The sequence below is a fragment of the Plodia interpunctella genome, chromosome 23 (assembly GCF_027563975.2).
Source record: "Plodia interpunctella isolate USDA-ARS_2022_Savannah chromosome 23, ilPloInte3.2, whole genome shotgun sequence".
In the NCBI taxonomy this organism is placed as follows: domain Eukaryota; kingdom Metazoa; phylum Arthropoda; class Insecta; order Lepidoptera; family Pyralidae; genus Plodia; species Plodia interpunctella.
The window spans coordinates 4,395,456-4,421,325 of NC_071316.1; the positions used below are offsets into that span (position 1 = coordinate 4,395,456).

The following is a 25,870-nucleotide window of genomic DNA, read 5'->3' on the forward strand; positions in this document are numbered from 1 at the left end:
CTTTTTCACTTTTGCATAATATTTAGTAGGATAGAAGGATTACCTAACACCCAGGATCAGTTGAGGGAACTTCTCAACGGTTTACCCGCGCTGTTAACCATTGAGAAGTTGCCTCAACTGATCCTTCTTCATTTTTTTGTCAAGCGTCGAATGCATTATGATTTCATTGCAATAAAAGCTTGTTTACAAAAATGACATATTTCAAAAAACTTATCTGTTATAAATCTTTTATTTTTATCAATTTATCCCTAAGTCAATTTATTTTTTTTTTACATCCTAGGGTCGCTGGAGACAAGAAGCCCCTAGAAATGGATGTTACTGGTCTGGAACCAGGCCACCAGTACAAGTTCCGAGTGACAGCTTGTAATGATGAGGGTGATTCCGAACCGTTGGAAACTGAACGAGCGACACTCGCCAAGAATCCTTTCGGTGAGTTAAGATAACACTTATATGTAAAGTTAATTTTTTTCTTACATATCTTATTATCTCTACAATCTTCCAATCTTTTTATGATTTTACAGAGATATAAATTAAAATAGACTTTTTAGGAATTTGCTTTCGTCACTATCACTACATATTATAAAATAAAGTCGCTTTCCACTGTATGTCTAATGTATGTTTAGATCTTTAAATAAAGAGTGTAATTCCTGAGGAAGGTTTTAATGTATAATTTATTTACATTTTACCCGAGCGAAGCCTACACGTGACCCATTGGTGGGTATAGTTATAATAGACGCCATATGTGCTTGTAGACATATCGGACAAGCCCGCAAACGTCCAAGTGGCGGACCACGACAACCAAAGCGCGGAGATCAAGTGGGACCCGCCGAAGTCCGACGGTGGCGCCCCCGTGCAGAAGTACATTATACAGAAGAAGCCCAAGGGCGGTGATTGGGAAAACGCTGGCGAGGTATTTACCATTCATGATATATATTTGGATAATTGATAAACAATATTATTTGGTTAATTGATCTAATATGTTGGTACTCGTATACTTAATTCTACTGTTGGAAAATGAAGAAAGGAAAGGAACGGATTTATATCGAACTACCTTTTTGCCATTGCAATATCAAATATAATAGTAAAAATTGTGGTTGATTTGATACCCAGTGTTGTTACCCAAAACAACCCTCTTTTTATGTTAGTCGACTTACATCCATTTATTCTTTTCTAATAATTGTCAATCTTACCAGCTGGAGAAATGAGTATTTATTAAAAATACAATCAAATCCTTATATATTGTAGAAAAGTCCCTCTGTCACGTATGTGTATACGTATATGTCTGTCTATACTCGATAAACACAATACCGGAAGATTATTGTACAGTTTTAACTAATAGATAGTGTGATTCCTAAGGAAGGTTTAGGTGTACAATTTATTATGGTTTTACCCGAACGAAGCCTGGACTGGCCGCTGGTAACTAAACACTTAATTATTTTTGACAACACTTGATGAGTTCGATTGCAGGTACCAGGCACGCAGACTTCGGCGAAGGTGGACGGTTTGCCCGAAGGCAGCGAGTACCAGTTCCGGGTGATCGCTGTCAACAAGGCGGGGCAGTCGGAGCCTTCGGACCCCACCAAGATGACCATGATCAGGCACAAGGCCCGTAAGTATCAAGTTTCTTTCAGATTCTATTTTAAAATTATTGTTATTGTTAAAAAATAGTGACTTTATATTCCTTTCTTTATGAATAACTCTCATAAAGCTATCGAAGGTAGTCAAGATGAAAATCTTGTTCCGCAGTCGTCACATTCTGGACATTCACTCAAGTCCGGTTCACATTTTGATTAGTGTATGTGCGTGTGTTAAGTACAGGTATTAAGTAGAAATACTTGAACTCTCACTAATCAGTGTCTGTCCAGATTGTGTAGTAAACACACATTTAACACTAATCAAAATGTGAACCATGCAGTGCAGTGAGGTTGTGTTCCTTTGAGATAATTTCTTGGGGAAGTGTTTGTGTGAACAGGAAATCGTCTCTAGATACCAATTTTGAACTTTGCCCAGTAGTTTCGGTAGTCCTGAAACTGACGCTATAGAAGAATTTTATATATATTGATAGAATATGTTGACGATTGATAGTGACAGAAACCATCTAGAGGTAAAAATAAATTATTAGCTACTCTATTCAGTCTTATCATCATCATTGACAGCATTATTTTTCCTAATGATAAGAATAGGCCTTTATCTATACTACTTTAAGCAAATAAAAATTTAATTGGAACATAATAAATCATAAATTTCCCAGTGAAACCCCGCATCGACCGTACGAACCTGAAGGCGGTGGCGGTTCGCGCGGGAAAACCTATCTTCTTCGACGTCAACGTCAAGGGTGAACCTGCACCTACTGTGCAGTGGTTCCAGAAGTGGAAGGGAGAGGAGAAGGAGGTGGGTCTTTGGGAGTTAAAATATAATGAAAATTTAAATGATTTTATAAGCTTTTATTTAACTTGTCCTCTTAGAGTGCGTCTAAACTACTGGATTTAACTAACTCCCGAGAGTTAGTTGACAATATAATTGATTATATTTTTTTTATTAAAGTTTAATTTCTGTTGATTTTGCTTCATGACGTTTTTTTACTATTATTTATTTTAAACACAATATAAATAAATAATTGAATCACACTAAACAACCTACAAAAAATGTTCTGCAGGTCAAAGAGAATGTCATCAACGTAGATTACAACACGAAACTGGACATCAAGGAAGCGGTTCGCGCCATGACGGGCACGTACCGGATCCTGGCCACCAACCAGCACGGCTCCGACGAGGCTGACGTGGAGCTCACTGTGCTGTCCGCCCCGGGCAAGCCTGGTGGGCCACTCAAGGTCACGGACGTGACTAAATCTGGCTGCAAGCTGGCCTGGAAGAAGCCTGAAGATGACGGGGGTAAGTAGTCACAAAAAATACATGATCAAGTCTTCATCCCTTACGGAGTAATGACTTACCCATGAGTTGAGAAACTCGAAGATCTTCTCAAAAATTATTGGCGTAATTCTGATAAATTATTGGTGTAATGTGTGCACGGTCAGTTGACCGTAAAGTCGTTTTTCCGAACTTTGCTGTCGGTAGATGTCCTTGAAAGTTAGCATGGATATGTCCAAGTAATGAATCAAAAGCTACCGACCAACATGAATCTGATGTATCTGATGTGGAGATATATGTTCTGCTCCGGGCAATCCTGGTGGTCCACTGAAGGTCACGGAAGGGCACGGAAGGTCAATGTGACTAAATCTGGCTGCAATAAAATTACATTCACATTACAGTAGATACATAGCGATCACATTCTAAGCTAGGCCTGTAACTTGGGCATCCGGTCGACCTCCGTGGCCAATAATGATCATCATGCCATACTGCTACATTGGAGGTCCCGGTTTTGATCCCCGGTCAAGATGGAAAATGATCTTTTTCAGATTGACCTGGGTCTTAAATGTTTATCTATATATGTATATATTATAGAATATGGTATCGTTGGTTTGGGGCTAAATCAATCTGTGATTTATCCCTATATATTTTATCTATTTATCAAGTATACAACTAGTTTTGTGCTTAGGTTATTTGTGCGCGTTATATTTCACATAATAGAAGAGAAAACAAGATTGTGAGATACATAAACTTTTTTATCATATACATACCCCCCCCCCCCAGGCAAACCCGTCACAGGCTACGTGGTTGAGAAACTCAACAAGGCTACCGGCAGATGGGTGCCAGTTGGCAAGACCGATGACACTGAAATGGAGATCAAGGGATTGCAAGAAGGAGAAGAATATGAATTCCGAGTCAGGGCTGTCAATGAAGAGGGAGAATCGGAGCCTTTGAAGACTGACCACTCCATCATCGCCAAGAATCCTTATGGTAAGATTTTCAAGTTTAATTAATTTTTCAATGATATATTTATTTCTATTTATATACAGATGATATAATAAATTAAATTTAATGCTAATTGAGCACCTATATTGGTGTCACCGCTGTGGGACAAACACTTGGTTGGTATTGGGAAATTATATCAGAGAGTTATATTATAACTGAACATGGTCAGTAATCTATATTTATTCGTGAAGTGACATCTTATATAGTGAAATAATCTAAAGAAAATATAGATACATTATAATTTTTATTTCCTTAAATCAATCATGTTCGGTCAATAGGGGCTGTTCGATAAGGGTCGTCATAGTAAGCATAAGACAGTTCATCTTTGGGATAATGTGTTAATATTATTGTAACCATACAATCACTGTACCTTAGCAATATAGTTATATCAAAACATTACATATAATATCGCTTTCTCCAGTGTCTTCATCATCATTGGCTACATCATCAACGTCAAAAGTCATATTCTAAATTAAATAACATGCACCAAAGCTACAAACTACTAGCATCCGCCATTTTAAATGTCCCCACTGCTGTGGCACAGGCTTTCTTTATAGATGGATAAGTATAATTATATTGTATAACACAAATTATATTTTTAAAGACGTCCCCGGCAAGCCCTCGGTGCCCACCATCGAGGACTGGGACGTGGACCGCGTGGACCTCAAGTGGGAGGCGCCCAAGAACACCGGCGGAGCTCCCATCACCGGCTACGTCATTGAGAAGAAGGAGAAGTTCGGCTCCTGGCAGGAGGCGCTGGTTACCGACGTGAGTGCCGCTTTACAGACACACAGACGAACCTTAGTGACCAAATGCAAGTGGGCAAAGAGCGTTCAAACACTGCACAGTTTAATATTCTGCATGTTTTCGTCATTTGTATATTGTTTTGTACTAAAGTTGAAATTCCGAACAGTAATTTATATTTTTGAAATCTTTCATTTTGATTAACTGCAGGCCTACCATCAACTTTTACAGAACGATTCCAATGCAACTCAGTTCAATTTAGGCACCTAAAATGAATCGCATTCATAAAAAAAATTAAGTCGATGGTAGGAATTTGCGATGCAGTTCAGTTTAGGTCGTAAAGTGGATAGCGTTAAGAGATCCCCCTGGTCGCTCGCAACTCTCTTAATGTCAATGTGAAACTTTGGTATGTTATGATGGTACAAAAAGCGGACTTAATTCTAAAAGCTTTATCTATCAGTCAACCTTTAGGGTGAAATTAAAGTAATAGTGTATGTGTGCACAAAATGTCTGTCATTTCTTCTTCAAGTAAAAATCTAAATTAGGGTATTTTTTTAGATATGTGATGTCTATATGTGTTTTATACATATAATAAATGTTGACACAATAAATTAATGTAACATTGTTTGTCTTGTTAGTTATTATCTCTGTTAGCTCAAATGGTTAACTGGTTGGTGATTGCCATATGACATTAAGTCCACCTTTTTCACATAAGTTTTGTAATTTTTTAGAATAATATTTTAAAGTAAATACAAACACATAGTTGCAATTTCGTCATAATATTTCAGACGCCAAAATGCGAAGCCCGTGTACCGGACCTGAAGGAAGGCAACACATACCAGTTCAGAGTCCGGGCCGTGAACAAAGCCGGTCCCGGAGAACCGGGAGACGCCACACAACCACACGTGGCCAAGGCTAGATTCTGTAAGTATATTGTGTTTAAACCTGTAGGGTTTATCTTGTGTATACAGGATGATTTCTTACACATTGGCATTATATTATCTACAGGCTCAGTCCATGGTACTGAACAACTTTTCGTATGGAAGCAACCTTGTAATATATATTCCACAAGTTAGGTATTTAATTTTTTATAGAATAGTTGATTTTTTTTTCGCGATTTCAGAGTTACCCCCATACTAAAAGTTGTTCAGAATCATGGACTGAGCGTGTAGACAAAATATTGCTATTGTATTAAGTCATCATGGAGATATCTTATTTTGCAGGTGAAATTAATGTTTGTCATAACGTGCTAGCTTTATGATCACACTATTTATGGTAACATATCTATTACACACCTTCGCGTGCCTACTGTTTTATTCTGGGCTGTGACGCCGCGAAGCCGTTAACGTATAAAATAAACCTACAACCGGCCGCCTGCCTGATGTCAACCCTACTTGGGAATGCTACTGTTGCCTGCTAAGGTTGTGTCCTTTAGTCGTCTTATACAGCATTCAAGTTACTAATTATTTCACGACAGCTAAATACGTTTTTTTTTTTAATTTATTTAATCATTTTTATATTTATTATTAGATTTAATATATCAATATGGTGAGACACGTGCAACTTTTTTCATATCAATGCAAAATCTGAATTACTCCTATTTCATATATACATGATTGATTGATTTAATTCGACAGTGAAACCCTGGATCAACCGAGACAAGATGCACGCCATCCGCATTCGCGCGGGTCAGACCGTCAAACTTGACGTCGACATCAAGGGTGAACCCCCACCAACCAAGACCTGGACCTTCGCCAAGAAGGTGTTGGAGAATGGACCTGGCGTCAAACTGGACAACGAGGATTATAACACTAAACTACAGATCTTCGAGGCCACTTGGCAGAACACTGGTGTTTATACCCTGAAGGCTGAGAATGACTCTGGAGTGGATGAGGCTACAGTCGAAGTTACGGTTTTGGGTAAGTTTTCTATGGAATAAAATGTGTAAAGGTATTTAAAAAATATTTATAGATGGGCATTGTAAAACTAGGTACACGATGAGCGACAAAACATATTAGCGCTCTGTCCCGTTTCTTCTCGTGTATTTCTAATACACGTTTCTCTTGCATGAGCGAAACGAAAAATATTACAATGTCAATATTTTTCTCCGTCTACTGAAATAAACTTTTCACTAGACCAGCGTTCCTAATGTTGTATTCATTCGCATTAGTCCTCATTATGACTGTATTGAAATTTTAATGGCGGCTACACACTATGAAGGGTAATACAGATAACGCCAAACTCGAACAGACACGCATGAACATTGCATAATTTGTATGTAAGCTTTTATTTACCGCAATGAAATACCAGCAATGTTTATCGAATCTGCAAAGTTTGGCTAATTGAAACGCGATAGGGTGTGGTCAGTCGGTAATAAAGGTGATAGTTAACAATGTATGTTCACAAAATAACTGTTACCATCCTTACATTACCTATACATTTTTAAATGAAAATTTATCTCCTAGATAAACCCGGCAAGCCAGAAGGCCCACTAGAAGTCTCTGACGTACACGCAGACCACGTTAAACTCAAGTGGAACAAGCCCAAACACACCGGCGGACTTCCGCTCAGCGCCTATGTGCTGGAGAAGATGGATACCTTGACCGGGAAGTGGGTGCCGGCGGGCACTGTCGACCCGGACAAGACTGAGGCTACTGTTACTGGTAAGGACTTATTTAAAAGAAGGATTAGGTGGCATAAATATGGGAACTAGTCTAAACTTGAGTGGAACAAGGCCAAACTCACGTGGAACATGATATATATATTTTTGAACAAAATGGAGTAAATATTTAATAGTAAATGCCCTTGTGTACCTAGGTCTTTGACTATCTACTTCAAGCAACCATCTGGTTACCTTCGAGTTTTTATTTCGAGAAATTTCATAATAAAATAATATAACATTCGCTTACGAAAGTAATCGGATCGAATGTAATCGAAGGTCTAAAACACCTGGAACTCTAAGACCAGCTTCTAAAGAATTGGTTCGTATTTATAATACGTCGGAATCTACTCAAATATAAAACACGAATATACAAAAAAATTAGATGGTATCTCTAAACATGATTTAACCATAACAATTCTACCCCAGGTTTGGAACAAGGCCACACCTACCAGTTCCGCGTGAAAGCTCTGAACGAAGAAGGTGAATCGGAACCCTTGGATACCGACCACGGAACCCTAGCCAAGAACCCATATGATGTACCCTGTCCCCCGGGTCTGCCCGATATCGTGGACTGGGACGAGAAGAGCGCTAAACTTAAATGGGAGCCCCCTATTAGGGATAACGGAGCGCCGATCACGGGATACGTCATTGAAGTCATGGACAGGGATAGAGGAGAATTTGTCAAGGTAAGTTTGTTTATGGTACATCAGTATATTATTTAGAAAGAGGAAATACGACAGAGAGAGAGAGATGGCTTACGAAAAGGTTTATGCTGGAAAGAGGCTCTTGGACAGCAGTGGGCTGAAGGAAAAGTTCACACTTTACAATCCAACATTGTCTTCTTAGGTCTTCACTTATTTCCTAAATCAGTAAAAATATAACATGTATAAATATTAATACTTGGTGGCTTAGACTTTTTCGACTATCTACCGACATCTAGTGGCAAGTAGTCGTATACATATTATAAGCATTTGAAAAGATTACATATTTTTCTTACGTTTTTGTCACAATAAAAAGCGAAAGTATTGTTAGGACTAACTCAAGTTTATTTATATCATAACATTACATAATCTTTTGTTTCAAGGCTGCGGAAATCCAAGGCAACGTCTGCCAAGGCACAGTGCCTAAACTGGAAGAAGGCAACCAATACCAGTTCAGGGTACGCGCTCTCAACAAAGCGGGCCAATCGGAGCCTTCGGAGAATACCAACTGGCACACAGCTAAGCCCAGATTCTGTAAGTATATTAACTTGCAAACATTATCATTTTGTTATCTACTGTAAATGTGTGGTGGCGTGTGGTCCCGCTCGAAAATCGGACCATTCCATATCCAGTTGGTATCGTACGAGGTGACTAAGGGACATATACATAACGTTCCCAAAGAGACAGAACATTTTTGAGTTAATTTTTTAGATACATCCAGCTTAGTGACGTCACGGCCTCGAATGAAACCGGGTACACACGAGGATGATCGAGAAAGCTATAATAAAAATATTAATAAGTTTTAACTTTTAGTTATATTAATTAGGGTTTGAGAGTAGCTAACAATTTTGTGGCTCAAGATCCAGAACATGAAGGTTACGAACTGGTCCAAGTTTAGTGCGAGAACCACACGCCTCTTGGACAGTTATAACTCATATATATCGTCGTTTATATTATCACTTAGAATGCTGATTCTCAAATGATTTTTTTTTGTTTCTCAGTGAAACCAAGAATCGACCGCACTAACCTGAAGCCAGTGACAGTGAAGGCTGGTCTGCCGGTTTCCCTGGACGTCAAGGTGTTCGGAGAGCCCCCAGCCACCGTCACCTGGCACTTCAAGGGTAAATTAATCATCGTCATTTCCACTCTACTGTTGGGTATAAACTATTTTATAGCGCAAGAATGTCTGACGTTCTATCTTATACAATTAGAACAGCATAAAAATACATTCTAAAGTTGGAAAATGCATAAACATGCTCATATAGAAAAAAAAAACTAAAATAAAATAGTCCTAATTTCGCCTTTGATTCAAAGACGTTACAACAACTTAGCGGATATACAAAATCACGTCTAGAGACACTTCACTAATTCCCGTAATATTTTTAAATAATGACACGTTTAACACACATAATATTATTATAGGCGAAGAGCTAAAGAACGGTGAAAACTTAGAGATCGTCAACGTAGACTACAATACAAAGTTCCTGATGACGAAGAGCAAGCGCGCCAACACTGGCGTCTACATCATCAAGGCCAAGAACGAAGTCGGTGAAGACGAAGCTGAGGTCGAGATCACTATACTTGGTAAGTTTCTCAAGATTTTTAATAAGTTTCTCGTCTATGAAATACTACATTCTACATCAGCATTTCTTCATTATCCCACCACGGACCTCTAGTAAATCAAACACAAATTCAAGTAACCCCTTAATAGAAGGAATAGGAAATAAATAATTTTACATAACTTAATTTTATGGTAATCTGTGAGAAACAGTTTACATCTACATTATTAGAGACAATGTGAATTTTATTAGACATTTACTAGCAATTATGTCCTTAGTGTACATAATGAAAAACTGTCCATTTCCTAAATATACGTTTTGTTATATAGACCTTTTCATAGTTAGACGTTTTGCTACATGGGCGATTAGCTAGCTAAGCAGATTGCTCATTAGACGTTTCGCTTTGTTAGACGTCTTACTACTTAGACTTTCCGATCTGGATCTGGGTTTTGTATAGGTGTGATTGTGACAAACATAAATTAATTATCTATCGAAATTATCTATTTCCAGGCAAACCATCGAAGCCTAAGGGACCTCTGGACGTATCTGATGTGACCAAGAACGGTTGTACGTTGACCTGGAAGAAACCAGAAGACGATGGTGGCTCGCCAATTGAATATTATGAGATTGAGAAGCTGGACCCATTGACTGGTAAGTTAAAGCATCATTTTAGTACACGAGAAACGTTCAAAAAGTTAAAAAAAAAAACGATTATACAATTTAAAATTCAAAAATAATTATCATTTCTAAATATATACATACCTAAGAACATTGTTATAGAAAGATAGTGGAGTTTTTGTTTTTACTTTAATTTTTTTATCTAGGTCAATGGATCCCATGCGGCACAGCCAAGGACTGCAAAGCCAACATCACCGGTCTGTCCGAAGGCAAGCCCTACAAGTTCCGGGTGAAGGCCGTCAATAAGGAGGGAGAATCCGAGGAATTGGAGACTGAGAAACCGATCATCGCTAAGAATCCATTCGGTGAGTTCTTAAGTTTTATTTCTTGGAGTTCTTAAGTTTTATTTCCATCGGATTTTGAACCTTATGTCTAGGTGGTAGTCTCCATTTGTTATAAATGAAATGGTAAACCTTTCGGTAGCTTTTCGTTGACAATAATTACTTTAATACGTAGACTTCGGTACGTACGTATGTACAGAACATAAGTTTAGGACAACTATACTAATATTTTAATAACAATAATATTTTATAATAACAATAATAATAAAAAAAAGCTAAACAGTATTCTGCTTAGCTTTTTGTAAGGTCATCTTCAAATATATTTATACATATTATAATCCTCATCAACATAGAATTTTCACTCTATAATCTATCTCTACACAGATGAGCCCGGAAAGCCTGGACGTCCAGAGCCCAGGAACTGGGACAAGGACTTCGTGGAGTTGGAGTGGTCTCCGCCCAAAGAAGACGGCGGCGCTCCCATCACTGGATACATTATCCAGAAGAGGGAGAAGGGAGGACGGTGAGTCTCACTTTTTTTTACAAGTTTTTATTTATTTTCACCTGTGTATTTATTAACCTACTTCCGCTTATCCTGAAGTTACAGAGTTGAAATCTTCCACATCGCTTCAGTTTCTATGACAATGCATTATTATGATAAGCATGACTTGGATCAGCTGTCGACGAGGGAACTTCTCAACGGTTTACTGCACGGACCTGATTTTTTATCAGGCGTAGAACGCAAAAAAGATCTCTCTTTTATTGTCGTTAAAAGCTTGTGGCAAAAATCACATTTTTGTAAAAAAAACTTGTTTATTTTATTTTTGATCTGATATCTCCAGGTCCTGGCAAGACTGCCTGCGCACCACCGGGGACAGGCCCACGGGTCGCGTGACCGACGTGGAGGAGGGACACGAGTACGAGTTCCGAGTGATGGCCGTCAACAAGGCGGGGCCGGGAGAACCCTCCGACCCCAGCAAGTCTGTCATCGCCAAGCCCAGATTCTGTGAGTCCCTCGAGGCAGTGTAACAGCGAAGCACAAAAACAAACCTTAAAATCTTGAAGATCGTCAGCTGCCAAGGCTATCTATACCTTATTTGTAAGACAACTACGAAAGAATAGCGTGGTCTTATTCTAGGGCGGAATCACACGCCATCACTTTTTTCTTGGTTACTTCCACGAGCGATGGAGCTCAGGGTCCGCTGTCCTACTTCTTTGCACAGTCTACTTTATGGAACGATGTTAGAATATTGGCACTCATATTATCCTTGACGACATTAAGATATTTGGGTTTGCCTTTTCGTAACTAAGACGTTGATAATTTATTTAAACAAAAATTTTTGCCATTACAATATCAAATTGAATGGTCAAGATTGGTTGGTGAACACCCAGTATTGCCAGCCGACAGGAAACAGTACCCTTTTTTATTTTCTACACTTTTTAGACAAACTGTAAATATAAAACTTCAACTCTAAATATAAAAATAATGATGATTAAGAGATTTTATTCATATATTAGTAGTGTTTATGAGTTGAGCTCATACTAACAAATAATTATTACAGTGGCTCCGAAGATCGACCGCAAGAACTTGCAGACACGCAAGATCAAAGTGGGCCAGCCTCTCAAGATGGAGGCCGACGTCAAGGGTGAACCGGAGCCTACTATCACTTGGACATTCAATGGCAGTGCTCTCAAGGTCAGTTCACTATTTGTCTTGCGACGGTGGCGCCATCGTGACAACTTACAGATAAGATCAGTCGGACCGTGAACCGGAATCTCATCATCATCATCGACTGAGGACTGCAGATGATTGTATGATATGATGAATTATATCTATTATTAAATTATACTATTAAATTATTATTTATCCAGAGTCTACTATTAAATTATAGTTTATTATACTTTGTAGATTGTTCTTAAATATCTGAGAAAATATCTAAATGTTAAAAAAATTATAGCCAACACATACTTACAGATATTTAGAAATTAACATACATGACCTATATCTATACCACATTATGTCTTTTAATTGAAATATTCACAATGACAATTTGAATCTAGATATATTGCAAATAAATAGTTTCATAAATTATAAATTGCAAAATTCACGCATTCCAGACTGAGGAGCGTCTCAAGATAGAAAACAAGGACTACCACACGTCGTTCGCCCTCCAGAAGCTGACGCGAGCTGACAGCGGCAGGTACACCGTGACCGCTAACAATGACTCCGGCACTGACACTGTGGACGTCGAGGTGCAAGTCGTCAGCAAGCCGGCTAAGCCTAAGGGACCTCTGAAGGTTGGTCTTAGTTTGGATACTTATGTAATACTAGCTGCAAGCAGTTGGCTTAGTTGGCGGACTCTGGGCTCTGATGTACAATGACTGAGGAAGCAACCGGGAATATGCGTAGATGAGATATGATATCAGCAAGCTACTGCTAACCCTACTATGTCCCATTTCACATTATATGCTGCTTATACGATACTAACACTAAATGATTTTGCGATTACTTCCTTTAATTTTTTATATTTTTTAATATGAGAGTAGTCTTACAACATCTACTTTGCCTATAATTCTTTCCGTTTCTTTCTTCTTTTATTTTGTGTCAAATTTTACTGCATTGTCAAAGCTGGCAGCTGGCAATATGAATCTTATTAAACTGTGATACTAGTATGATCTGGGGGGTTGGGGGATCTCTTAACGCGACCACTTTGCGCCCTAAACTGATCTGCATAGCAAATTCGTACCATGCAGTTAATTTTTAGTAAATAAATAAATAAATATACAAAAATACAATAGGACAAATCACACAGATTGAGCTAGCCTTAAAGTAAGTTCGAGACTTGTGTTATGGGATATCCAAGACCCGGGCCAATCAGAAAATTATAATTTTCCATCATGACCCGACCGGGGATCGAACTCCTCCTCGCACAGAGGCAAGCACTTTACCACTGCGCCACCGAGGTCATCAAATGAATGAGATTCATTTTACGTTCCTAAATTGAACTGCAACTCGCATTAGAATCGTTCCGTAAAAGTTGATGATAGACTTGCTAGTGGCAAAAACACATGCATAAACACGTTCCTGACTTATTTTCATTTCACCAATAGGTGTCGGACGTAAAAGCCGACGGTTGCAAGCTCAAATGGGAACCACCGGAAGACGATGGTGGCGAACCAATTGAGAATTACGTCGTCGAACGTATGGACACCGAGTCCGGGAGATGGGTGCCGGTTTGCACGACCAAAACGCCCGAGGCTGACGTCACGGGGTTGAATGAAGGAAAGGATTATATGTTCAGAGTGAAGGCTGTCAACCCTGAGGGGGAGAGTGAGCCGCTGGTGACTGAGAGTGCTACAACAGCCAAGAATCCTTACGGTGAGTGGTGTCTGTTTATATCTCCTTTTTTCTAATCTGTTTACAAAATTACACTTAGTCCGGGAGGTTGAAGCTACTAAGAAAAGTATGCTAAGTTTTAATTATCTTTAATTAAATTAGTTTTTATGTAACGGGGTTAGTTAAATCATAGTTTGGTGTGAAATACTTATGGAAAGCGTTTTTATCTTATTCTTAACGAATCGGTTTGTAAAATAGTCAAAAGCGTGTGTATTTTTTTATATTATATGTGAAACTTGTAACATATCTTTAGTTGCCCGGTTCAAATCGTGTCTTGTATCTTGTTTTTGGTGTCTTAAAGTGTTTTTAATTACGTATTAACTAATTCCAGGTGAGCCCGACTCCCCCGGCAAGCCGGAGCTGAAGGACTGGAGCAAGGACCACGTGGACCTGAAGTGGGAGAAGCCCGCCAACGACGGTGGCGCCCCCATCACTGCCTACATCGTGGAGAAGAAGGACAGAGATACCGGCAAATGGGTCAAGGCTGCTGAGGTAAATTATTTTACCGACTGGATACATCTAACGACCGAACACTGACGTTTGTAGCTGGCGTGGAATACACATCGATTCTTCTTTTCGAATATGCTAATTGCTAACAGTGTGTCAGATTTTATTCAAGTCGCCTAAAGGAATCTGACTTTTGACTTTTACGACCTACCGCATCGAGTAGCAAGTGTGAACCTGTGTGCAAATTTCTTGAAGACCGTGACCGATGTTTTCCATCACCTACTACATACATAAGCCAAATTGGTACATAATAATAATCAAGAAATATCTTATTAGAATCAAAATAACTTAGTAAAAGTGCCTGTAGTGAGCTGGATGGATTCGCTTCCATACTTCTGAAGTGTTAAGAATTTTAATAAAGGGTACTGTGCTGGAGACTCCAAATACTAGACTTGCACACTAATTTAGGCCAAGTAAATTCGATACTTGTGTTATGGTACGCTACCTCAGCGATACTATATTCTTTAATATATCAATACATTTATATAGGTAAATATCTAAGGCCCAGGTCAATCTGAAAAATAACATTTTACATTTTCCATGTTGACCTGACCGAGGATCGAACCCGTGACCTCCAGTGTAGCAGTCTGCCATAATTACCATTAGGCCACGGAGGTCGTCAAGTGCATAACTGAATATACATGTAATTCTATATTCTATGTTCCAGGTGCCCGGAAATAAGACGGAAGCTAAAGTGCCAGATCTGATCGAAGGCAAGACGTACCAGTTCCGGGTGAAGGCGGTGAACAAGGCCGGCCCCGGCAAACCCTCTGCCCCCAGCGACAATTTACTTGCCAAGGACAGATTCGGTAAGCTTTTTTCATTTTTTCTCTAGTTGTTTTAGTCTAGATTTCTAGTCTTACGGCTGAGCAAAAACCTAATATCTTCACGCATGATATTTTTATGCCATGTCTTGTCAAATGCTTTTAAGTCATCTGATCACCTTGTCCTATTAAAAATAATAAAAAAAAACCACAATACTGTCTTTACATATAATCTTCTTTATTTAAATAAACCACAAGTTGCGTCCGGTGAAGGAAAACATCGTGAGGAAACCAATGCAGGAAAAAAACAGGAAGAAACTAGAGATTTCTCTTTATACATGATATGTATAGAAAATACGGATGTTTAACTGAATGTTTTCCTGGTTTCTTCCTCAGCTGTTGAGCGTCGTATCCTAGGGCCCTTTGAGTGTTGTCCATTTATATATTTTTGTTTGATATAATTCTAAATGATATAATTCTAATGTTGTTGTTGTACAGCGGCACCAAAGATCGACCGCACGAACATGCGCGACATCACAATCAAGGCGGGCCAGCACATCAGGCTGGACGTCAAGGTGTCCGGAGAACCGCCGCCGACCAAGACTTGGTCAGTACTTTATATCATTTACTAGCTTCGAACCGCGGTGTATTAAAAAAAAAGTTACTTTTTTATGCATCGTAGCGCCATCTACTCTGTAAAGCGCCATTGATAGTCAGACTTTGACCTAACTTACGGAAATGTGTATTTTCGGGTACCCTATGTTTTAATCCAAGGCAGCTACCATATTAATACAAAATTTTATGAAAATTTTGCATTTGAACGTGAAAAAGTAACAATCATGCTCACAAAGTTTTGCCTTTATAATATTGGTGGGATTAAATAATTTATTACATAACTACATACAGTCTGTCAATAAAGTGAAGAAAGAAAAAGATAATTTAAAATGTTTATTAACATAATTTATCAAATATAATGTTATTTGTTGATTTATGATGTTTATTGGCAAAAAATACATAAAATATTATAGTGATTTTTTTCTATCTGCATTCCTTATACATGAATCTTCTTCCCCAGGTTCCACAACAAGGAAAGGCTGTCGACCCGCGACGACCTGACCGTAGACGCAGAGGACTACAAGATCAAATTGTCCGTGGTCATCGCTGCGAGGAAACACAGCGGCACTTATGTATTGAAGGCCGAGAACAGCAGTGGCAGGGACGAAGCCAGCATCAACGTTATTGTGCTGGATGTCCCCGCCAAACCTGAGGGACCTCTAAAGGTAAAATATTTTTAATAGATTGTATGAGATCGTTGGAAAAAAATTATAATAGTCACTATATTGAAGCGGTGGTGGCCCAGTGGTTAAGGCCTGTGATCGAAAGGTCTCAGGTTGGAAAGATACTTTTTTCTAATTTATTAATATTGTACATCGAGCTTGTATGATAGTGATGTTTTATGACTATAGTATACTTTAATGAGACCGATAGTAAATCGCGTAATTAATAAATGTGATCAATTAAATTGACATGTAATTAATGTATTTGGTTATTTAAATACCTATATGCATTTTATTTTATACCATTTGAGTGGCCAATAGCCCTGAGCACTTAATTTGATTACATTCAAAATTGCTCTTTTTTTGACAGTCCCACTTAGGGCGTAGATCTGTGGGGAGTGTCCCAAAAAGGTATTAGCCCCAAAGTAAAGACCTTTTGTTTTGGCAGATCTCGGACGTGCACAAAGAGGGTTGCACACTCAAATGGAACCCACCAGTTGACGACGGCGGCGCCCCCATCGACCACTACCTCGTGGAGAAACTCGACACTGAGACTGGAAGGTATGACAACTTTTATTTTCATCTGTAAACTTTCTAGATGCTTCTTAAAAACGACGAAGTTGATTTGGTACACAATATTTTTAATATGATAGGAGGACCTAATAACCCAAGATCAAGGCTTCAGCTTAGTTTGGTGTCGCCAGAGCATCCACGTGTTTTATTTATTAAAAAATTGTGGACGCAGTTTGTTTATACATGTTCTTTTGTACTTGTGGATTAGATAAATAATAATATTATATAGATATATATTATTTGTATTATATATTTAATACAAATAATGTTTATATATAATATTATTGTCTATATAATATATATCAAAATGTGAACACTAATGTAAAATATAAATGAATTTACAAGCAGGTAAAGTAATTACATTTCGTGTAATGAAGCAATTGCTTTCTTGTCCAAAATTAAAAATATTTGACTTAATTAATTAATTTAAATCAACCTTGAGCCGAAGGTTCCAACGCACTTTAGTACACTTTGGTAACCGAATTCGGTTCCTAACGGTTACAAGACGAGGACATTGAATGTTACAATAAACAACCTGTGATATTTCTGTTTCAAGATGGATGCCAGCCATGAAGACTAAAGACCCTAAGGCCGAGATCGAGAACCTAGTGCCTGGACACGAGTACAAGTTCAGGGTGTCTGCAGTCAATAATGAGGGGCAATCTGAACCCCTCGAAGCTGACCACTCCATTATTGCTAAGAATCCATTCGGTGAGTATTGTTTTTTTTTTAACCGTCTTATGTATAGGTAATTGCCGTGGCGCGTGTTTGCGCCCTAGAATAGGACCACTCCGTATTTTCAAAATTTTATGGTATATTTTTTACGCTGCCCCGGTATCGCGGCGTCATTGCCCCGAATGCAAATGGGAACACGCGAGGATGAGAGACGAGTAAAGGAAATTGATTGCAACGACTGGATAATGATAGCCTAGGACGTTGTCATAGGTAGGATGAATTTGAGAATGCAAGTTTTTAGATTATAAAATCTAGAAGGTTCTTCCTATTAGCGTCTTATTAAAATATAGTGCGCAATTAGCCCAGGATTAAGATATGGCGGTTAAGCGTTCGTTAATTTGCTTAAATTGTTGCCAATTCAAAATCTATACATATAATATAACTATAAGTGGGCTATGTCTGTACATAGGAGATATTAGAGAATAATAATTATCGGTTTAATAGAAGTCAAAACAATTTTTTTTAGAATTTGTGTCTGTGCGTACTTTTGTTCGCGCATCACACAAAAACTTTTGGATGGAATATGATGCGGGTTTTACATTTGTATAGCGGAAGCGGAAGCGGTTTCATCACGATACGTTGCTCAGATCCCGAGATATCGATTATAAAAGTTATGAACGGACGTACGAATTAAACGCGGGCGAAACTGCGGGCAAATAGCTAGTTAAATTATAAAATTCTAAATAATTAAAAAATAATACATTTAGAAGTATGATAGTAATGTATCTGTGCCTGCAGACGAGCCCGGTAAATGCGGCACGCCGGAAGTGGTGGACTGGGACCGCGACCACGTGGACCTCAAGTGGCAGAAGCCCATCAAAGATGGCGGCGCTCCCATCACTGGGTACATCATCGAGAAGAGAGAGGTCGGCTCGCCCAAATGGGTGAAGGCTTGTGAGGTTTGTAGATTATTATTATTATTTTTGATACAAACTTTAGAATAATCAGTATTTTAACCCCTTAAATTAATCTTTCTAATAATAATAATAAAGTACAGTTTGTCCACAAAGGACCCAAAAGATTGCTGGTACGAGTATATGGTCAATTTTAACTGTAATGCCGACCCTCTATCCAAAGAAGATCCCGCCCTTATTTATTTAGATTTTAACATTTGCAAAATAGGTTACGGCCGGTTTATAGTATACAAAAAGAGCATTGATTGAAATCATGAAAATATAGATATAATATAATAATCATAATAAAAACTTTATTTATCTCAACACAATTTTACAATTTGTCCTTAAAACTAAGAAGTGGTATACATCAGAAATTGTGAGAGAAAGGTGTCTGAAGTAAGTTTCAGAAGAACCTGTAATACAGATCACCACGAATCACACAATAGCAAGAGTACCTACTCTTCTACTTTAGTGGAAAAGGAGTACACAAATTTGTAAAATAATAATTATGTGCCAAATATAAAGATGAATCATATATAAGTAGATTACAAGTAAAAAAGGTCTATAGATCAACTCGATAGATCAATTACACTATATTACACTATATATTTTTTTTCTTACTTAAATATACAAACTCAGTATTAGACTGGTATCTTTGATTGATCGAATTGAAAACATGTTTCAATAAATTTGCCAAGTTTTATAATAATTAATTTTTACTCCAATTAAAACTTGTGTGTTAAAAATGTTTTCTATGTTTATTTTAGGTCGGACCGAACGACAACGAGAAAGCAACTGTACCCAACTTGGACGAAGGCACGGAATACGAGTTCCGAGTGAAGGCCGTCAATGAAGCCGGGCCCGGGGAACCCTCGGACGCCAGCAAGTCGGTCGTCTGCAAGCCCAGGAGACGTGAGTACCACTCTTGATTTTCTAACCCGCGGTTTTATTCGCAGCAAAAGTCTATATCACTGTTCAGCTGTCCAACTGTATTCACACTAAATATCACCATAACACAACGCTCTGTTTTGGTGCGAAAGGACCAAGTATGAATTTTATTTCCTTTAGTAGCTATAATTTAAAATGTATTGTGGGGTTAGCATGAGTTATTGTGAGGATGCAAAGTTATTAAAAACTTTAATTTTTTTTTGGACAAGATCTCTCTGACTACGATAAGTGATAACTTATTTATAAATAGATTGCGAAATAGTCTAAATGCCTATATACTTCTTCTCTTTTATAAAAACTTTTTTAACCGATTTATAATCTACTGTATAACGATTCATACCTTTTAATTTTGCCTATTTTTGCCATGGATTTCTAATTTTGATTTTAAGAGCCTATTTCACAGATTAAGTATTAGATGTAACATATCGAAAAGATAAAAATTATTATCTTTCACTAGTGTTTCATCTGTCAGAAATATTTCAATATTCTATCAGAAAGTGGCAAAAGCGGCTCTTAGGTGCCTACTCGTTTAAACATTGTAAATGAATTATACTTGTTATTTTTAAGCTATATTTAAATAATTTATTTATTTTTAAGTTGTAGTAAGTGACAATTATATCTTATCTTCGATTTAAGACACTTTTATCAAATTAATTTTTCGTCAAAATAAATTATAGGGTGTATTTTTTTCTGACGGAAACGGATGTTTCTCAGATTGGAATGGAATCAAACGGATGTTTGTTGATGTTTTTTGTTTTGTTTGAAGTGTAGGCTGTTTTTTTTTATGATAAAGGCTCTTGTCACTCCACCACAAGTGGAAGATAAATGGATAAAAGATAAACAAGTTCAAAACGATTGTCGTTCTATAGTGGCGCCCAAGATCGACCGACGCAACTTGCGCACGATCAAGGTGCACGAAGGCGAGCCCATCGCGCTGGACGTGAAGGTGTCCGGGGAGCCCGCGCCGGACGTGTCCTGGACTCTCAACGGGAAGTCCGTCACCAGCGGGAATGGACTTAAACGTAAGTTTTACATGCCATTTTAAAATTTGGTAAGCAAAAAAAAAAAACAATCGACATTGAAAAATATTGCAGTTAAATTTTATTATTGTTTTTTTTTTCTTAGTCTATCATGTTGTCTGTTATGTTCCTTACTCTATGAAGGATGGCTGGAGTCCACTGGAATCCGATAGTGAAAACGAAAACATCTCTTTGAAGTGTCACTTCGTTGTAAATTTTTTCGAGAGTAGTGTCTTGCACAATGGAGGACCTAAGCGTTAATAAAAAGTATATAATAGCGCCTCGACAAAAACTCCCTCACCAGGAAGTACTTTTAAAACATAATTTATTTCTTGATATTCTTAAATTGCAGATTTTTTAAATTCGAAAAATAACCAGCCAAAATCTAATGTGTAGATATGTGAATAACAATTGTATAACTTTGCACAGTGGTGGAGATTCCTTACCTGAGCAAGTACCAGCACTCCAACCCGCGCAGGAAGGACTCTGGCACATACAAGATCCAAGCTGTCAACAAGTACGGACAGGACACCGCCGAGTTAGAGATCATCGTCACTTGTAAGTTGAACATAATATTCTGTTGAAAAAATGAGTTACAATATTGTAATCATTGAAAACACACCACCACGTATAAACTCACACACATGCACATAAAGGATAGACGAGTGAATCTCTCGGAAATTCTTTAGTTAGCGGGAAAAATTTGACTTCAAAATCATCATTGCAAATACGCCTTTATCACCACGGCATAAAGCTGGTACCTTGCTGAATAACATAACATACGGTCTACCAAACGCTGGAGTTTCTTTATATAGAAACAAAAAATAAATAAATTCATAAAATTACTTGCACTAGATTATGTATACCACTTCCGAACATGTGGGCCGCATGCCACCGGCAAATTAATCTCATGTCTCATGGGAAATTTTGTGACAAAATTTTCAACAAAAGAAAAGTACAAAGATGAAGCTATTATAAGTATAAACCCATAATTATAAAATCATTTTTAATCTAACAGCGAAGAGTAATTTTTTTTTTCACAAATAAAAGTACTTACTATGTTAATGCAATTTGAGATATTTATCCTATTTTATAAAATACATTTTTTAATCAAACAGCGAAACCAGAGAAGCCAGAGGGTCCACTAGAAGTGTCGGACATTCACAAAGATGGCTGCACGCTCAAATGGAAGCGGCCGAAGGACGACGGCGGTGAACCTATTGAAGCCTATCTGGTGGAGAAGTACGACACCGAGACTGGGAACTGGGTGCCCGTGGGCAAGACCCTGGGCAACGTGCCCGAGATGGAGGTGAGTCGACAGCATCATAATTTCTAAGACACTAGGAAAGTCATGGTCTATAATTAATCTACAATTTTTGAGTTTGTTAAATTCCACTGTGAGTATTCTTAATGTAAACAATATCCTAAAGCCACTTGGTGATTATTAAATCTAAAATCTTCATAATAAACTGTACGTTATGGAAAACTATAATAACATTTTTGCAGGTCGACGGTCTGATCCCCGGCCACGAGTACAAGTTCCGCGTGAAGGCGCTTAACAAGGAGGGTGAATCTGAACCTCTGGAGACCTTCGGCGCTATCGTCGCCAAGGATCCGTTCAGTAAGCTATATCTTTAATTTATAAAGCACACATGTGACCAAATATATCAATACATTTATAACAATTTTTATAGATTTTTTTGTCTTAATTTTTCTTCGGAATTTCTTGTGTTTATTATCACTTAAAAATTACCTGCACTGTTGCCTTTTATTATGTATTTTTATGTATGATAGGATAGTACACTCAGGGTTGGTTTCCGATGAGAGAACTTTTAACGGTTTTTGCACCGAAAGTGATTTTGTGTCGAAAGTTTGTGAGGATGTATTATTGTATATGTTTGTTACTCTTTCACGCAGAATCTACGGGACGGATCGTTATGAAAATTGGTATACTGGTAGAATATAACCTATAACAACACATGTGAAACTTTTTATCTCAAAACTCCCACGTTACTGACCTTCGGGGCCAGCTAGTTATGCTATATATTTATAATGGTTGTGAAATAAACATACATTTGTAATTCCAGCCGTGCCCGAAGCGCCTTCGGCCCCAGTCCCGGACGACTGGTCGGCGACTCACGTGGACCTCAAGTGGGAGCCGCCGCTGTCCGACGGCGGCTCGCCCATCATCGGCTACATCGTGGAGAAGAAGGATAAATACAGCCCGCTGTGGGAGAAGGCTGTGGAAACTCACACGCCCACACCCAATGCTACTGTCAATGGGTAACTTGTTTTATTTATATACGTTAGCTTTGTATGTTAAGTATGTCATAAATCTATTTCTATTAAATGGGAGTAAAAGTTGTAAAAGTACATTTTACAATACTATTGAAAATTTTAAGCCGTAAGGCATATGTTGAAATTATTTTTACTTGGAACAATAAAGAGATCCTTACATGGGATAAATCTGCCATTGTACATATATATTTCTATATTCATTAATTTATGTACTTCTTTTCGTGCAATTAAAATAAAGTTTAATACAGTGATTTTCACTGATTTTCACTTTATGGCGACCACGGTGGCGCAGTGGTAAAGTTCTTGCCACTGAACCGAGAGGTCCTGAGTTCGATCCCCGGTCGTGTCATGATGGAATATGATCTTTTTCTGATTGGCCCGGGTCTTGGATGTTTATCTATTTATAAAATATAGTGTCGCTGAGTTAGTATCCCATAACACAAGTCTCGAACTTTGGGGCTCAATCGTAGTGAAAATATATTAGGACGAATCACACAGTTTTTTAAATTCTATTTTACGACGAATATAATTGTATAAGTGTGGTCATGTCACACATATAATTTATTTTTCGTATCACCAGTCTGATCGAAGGCAACGAGTACCAGTTCCGCGTGATCGCCATCAACAAGGCGGGCCAGAGTAAACCATCTGAGGCCAGCAAGAACTTCATTGCCAAGCCTCGTTTCCTGGCTCCGAAGATCGACAGGAGACACCTGCGTGACGTCACCATTTCAGCTGGATCCACCCTCAAGTTGGAGGCGGCTATCACTGGAGAACCAGCGCCGGCGGTAGACTGGAGGTAAGAGTATAAATCACGGACGAAATATGGATAAGGATCCGGTGTATCTGTATGTGCACAGCTACAATGAAGTGCGCACTGACGTTACGTATACGGGTGGAGCTTATTTTGTTTTCCGTTTAGAATAGGGCGGAGCTATGGCGGAACCGTTTATCCATCTAACTCATCCACGCGTATCACACAACTTTTTTAGAGCAATGTTCAACATTGTATTTATTTTTTCATGACATTGATTTGTTAATGAGAAATATTGTCTTTCCAGATTCCAGAACGTACCACTCCGACCATCCAAAGCTGTCACCATTGACAGTCCGGACTACTTCACCAAAGTGGTGGTGAGACCTGTCAAGCGCGACGACTCAGGAGAGTACACCGTCATCGCTGTCAACTCGAGCGGCAAGGACACTGTCACCATCAATGTGCTGGTCACTGACAAGCCTCTCAAACCTGAGGGACCATTGCAGGTTAGTGAACAGACCATCATTTCGTCTCACTCATATTGCTTAGATATGAAAAAGATAGATTAACAGTCCGGACTACTGTACTGGAAGATGTGAGAAAGACAGGTCAGCTTCACCAGATTGAGTAAAAATAGAAAAAATAAAACATTTCATTCTGGATGGAATGGAACTTTAGCAAAAATGTGAAAAGACTTGTGACCTATGGTCGGTCACGAGTGACGACTTTGAAGTTCTGCATGTTTTGTATCTATTGGGATAAATATATTTATCTGTTTCTTCACAATATTTGACATCGACAGAACCAGACGAAACGTGTTTTTGACTTTTTTATTTAATAAGATTGTAATAACCTAAAAACGTTTCCTCAGATTTCGGATGTGCACAAAGAGGGCGCCACGCTGAAGTGGAAGCGGCCGAAGGACGACGGCGGCGCCCCCATCGAGTACTACCAGGTGGACAAGCTGGACACCGCCTCCGGCTGCTGGGTGCCGTGCGCCAGGTCCGACGAGCCCAGTAAGTTCACATCGAAGACAAACCACATCACAATCACATTTTTTCACACATCCAAATTTCACTTGCCTATTCTTGCTATGATGGATGTTTATCTATATACGTATATGATATAGAATATATTATTGGTGAGTTAGTATTCCATAACACAATTTATCTATGTTTATGATATAAAAATTTGGTGCCGTTGAGTTAGTGTTAGTATCCCATAACACAAGTCTCGAAGTTATCTTCGGGCTAACTCAATCTATGATTTGTCCATATATATTTATATTATATAATTATATATTACCATTTTAGAGGGGTTCCCCTAACGATTTTTAAGGATTTTAAATTTGGACGTAATTTCACGTTCAAAGAAGGAACAATCTTCTAAATTTCTAAATTTATTTCTTCACTTCTTTTTTGGTGATAAAACAAATATTTATTATTATATAATACTACCTTTTGCTCGCGGCTTCGCCCCCGTGAATTTTCTCTGCGAAAGCGGAATCTTTCATCCCTCATTATTCTCGATACGGGTTTTTTTTTTTGGAAAAAAGTAGCCTGTGTTTAAATGGGGTTTTTTAACTGCATACCAAATTTCATCAAAATCGATCAAGCGGTTTAGCCGTGAAAGTTTAACAGTGGATTTTAGTATGGTTGTCTGTTACAAGTAAATACGTGATGTTTACAGAGTGTGACGTCACCGGTCTGACGCCCGGCAAAGAGTACCGCTTCAGAGTGTCCGCGGTGAACTCCGAGGGCGAGTCGGAGCCGCTCACGTCCGAACAGAGCATTGTCGCTAAGAATCCCTTCGACGAACCTGGTAAGTACATACCTGTATTTATTAAAAGATTTTTGACTTCTGTAAGGGTCCATAAAAGGGGGTAATAAACTACAGAGGAAGAAACTATCTGGCTACTGATGAATTTTGTCTATTTCAGGACTTTTAAAGTTTCCAATTTTGGTCACCGGGTCAAGTGTTTGTACCCCGCAGATTACTAAATATAATCAGAAATCCCGAAAGTGTGTTATTTAAAGAATATTTTCAGTATTTCTATATTAGGAATAAAAATGTGTTATATCGATTTAATATGATTCGAAATATACATAGCAACTTTTAATAGTTTATTATTCCTTATTTTCTTTTAAAATGTTCTAGTAATAACTTTTAGTATTTCAATCGAATTCTATCCATTTTAAAGCA

General features: G+C 38.2%; 1 protein-coding gene across 29 annotated transcripts in view; it reads left to right on the plus strand.

The window, feature by feature from the left end:
• Positions 1–25,870, plus strand: part of bt (bent) — a 109,221-nt gene that overhangs the window by 46,459 nt on the left and 36,892 nt on the right. For all 29 annotated transcript variants that reach the window (XM_064436742.1, XM_053762756.2, XM_053762774.1 and 26 more), the window contains 38 exons: positions 281–429; positions 753–910; positions 1,468–1,609; positions 2,252–2,391; positions 2,657–2,891; positions 3,651–3,857; positions 4,477–4,640; positions 5,405–5,540; positions 6,254–6,535; positions 7,082–7,279; positions 7,705–7,964; positions 8,363–8,513; positions 8,981–9,100; positions 9,402–9,563; positions 10,049–10,189; positions 10,363–10,521; positions 10,882–11,020; positions 11,340–11,503; positions 12,060–12,193; positions 12,616–12,795; positions 13,609–13,876; positions 14,226–14,386; positions 15,069–15,210; positions 15,664–15,772; positions 16,241–16,445; positions 16,891–17,003; positions 17,572–17,726; positions 18,489–18,649; positions 19,414–19,558; positions 20,464–20,616; positions 21,043–21,171; positions 21,732–21,922; positions 22,120–22,234; positions 22,701–22,896; positions 23,492–23,710; positions 23,973–24,174; positions 24,540–24,684; positions 25,358–25,489. In XM_064436742.1, coding sequence (XP_064292812.1) covers positions 281–429; positions 753–910; positions 1,468–1,609; positions 2,252–2,391; positions 2,657–2,891; positions 3,651–3,857; positions 4,477–4,640; positions 5,405–5,540; positions 6,254–6,535; positions 7,082–7,279; positions 7,705–7,964; positions 8,363–8,513; positions 8,981–9,100; positions 9,402–9,563; positions 10,049–10,189; positions 10,363–10,521; positions 10,882–11,020; positions 11,340–11,503; positions 12,060–12,193; positions 12,616–12,795; positions 13,609–13,876; positions 14,226–14,386; positions 15,069–15,210; positions 15,664–15,772; positions 16,241–16,445; positions 16,891–17,003; positions 17,572–17,726; positions 18,489–18,649; positions 19,414–19,558; positions 20,464–20,616; positions 21,043–21,171; positions 21,732–21,922; positions 22,120–22,234; positions 22,701–22,896; positions 23,492–23,710; positions 23,973–24,174; positions 24,540–24,684; positions 25,358–25,489 — 6,362 coding nt within the window. The remainder of the gene's footprint in view (positions 1–280; positions 430–752; positions 911–1,467; positions 1,610–2,251; positions 2,392–2,656; positions 2,892–3,650; positions 3,858–4,476; positions 4,641–5,404; positions 5,541–6,253; positions 6,536–7,081; positions 7,280–7,704; positions 7,965–8,362; positions 8,514–8,980; positions 9,101–9,401; positions 9,564–10,048; positions 10,190–10,362; positions 10,522–10,881; positions 11,021–11,339; positions 11,504–12,059; positions 12,194–12,615; positions 12,796–13,608; positions 13,877–14,225; positions 14,387–15,068; positions 15,211–15,663; positions 15,773–16,240; positions 16,446–16,890; positions 17,004–17,571; positions 17,727–18,488; positions 18,650–19,413; positions 19,559–20,463; positions 20,617–21,042; positions 21,172–21,731; positions 21,923–22,119; positions 22,235–22,700; positions 22,897–23,491; positions 23,711–23,972; positions 24,175–24,539; positions 24,685–25,357; positions 25,490–25,870) is intronic.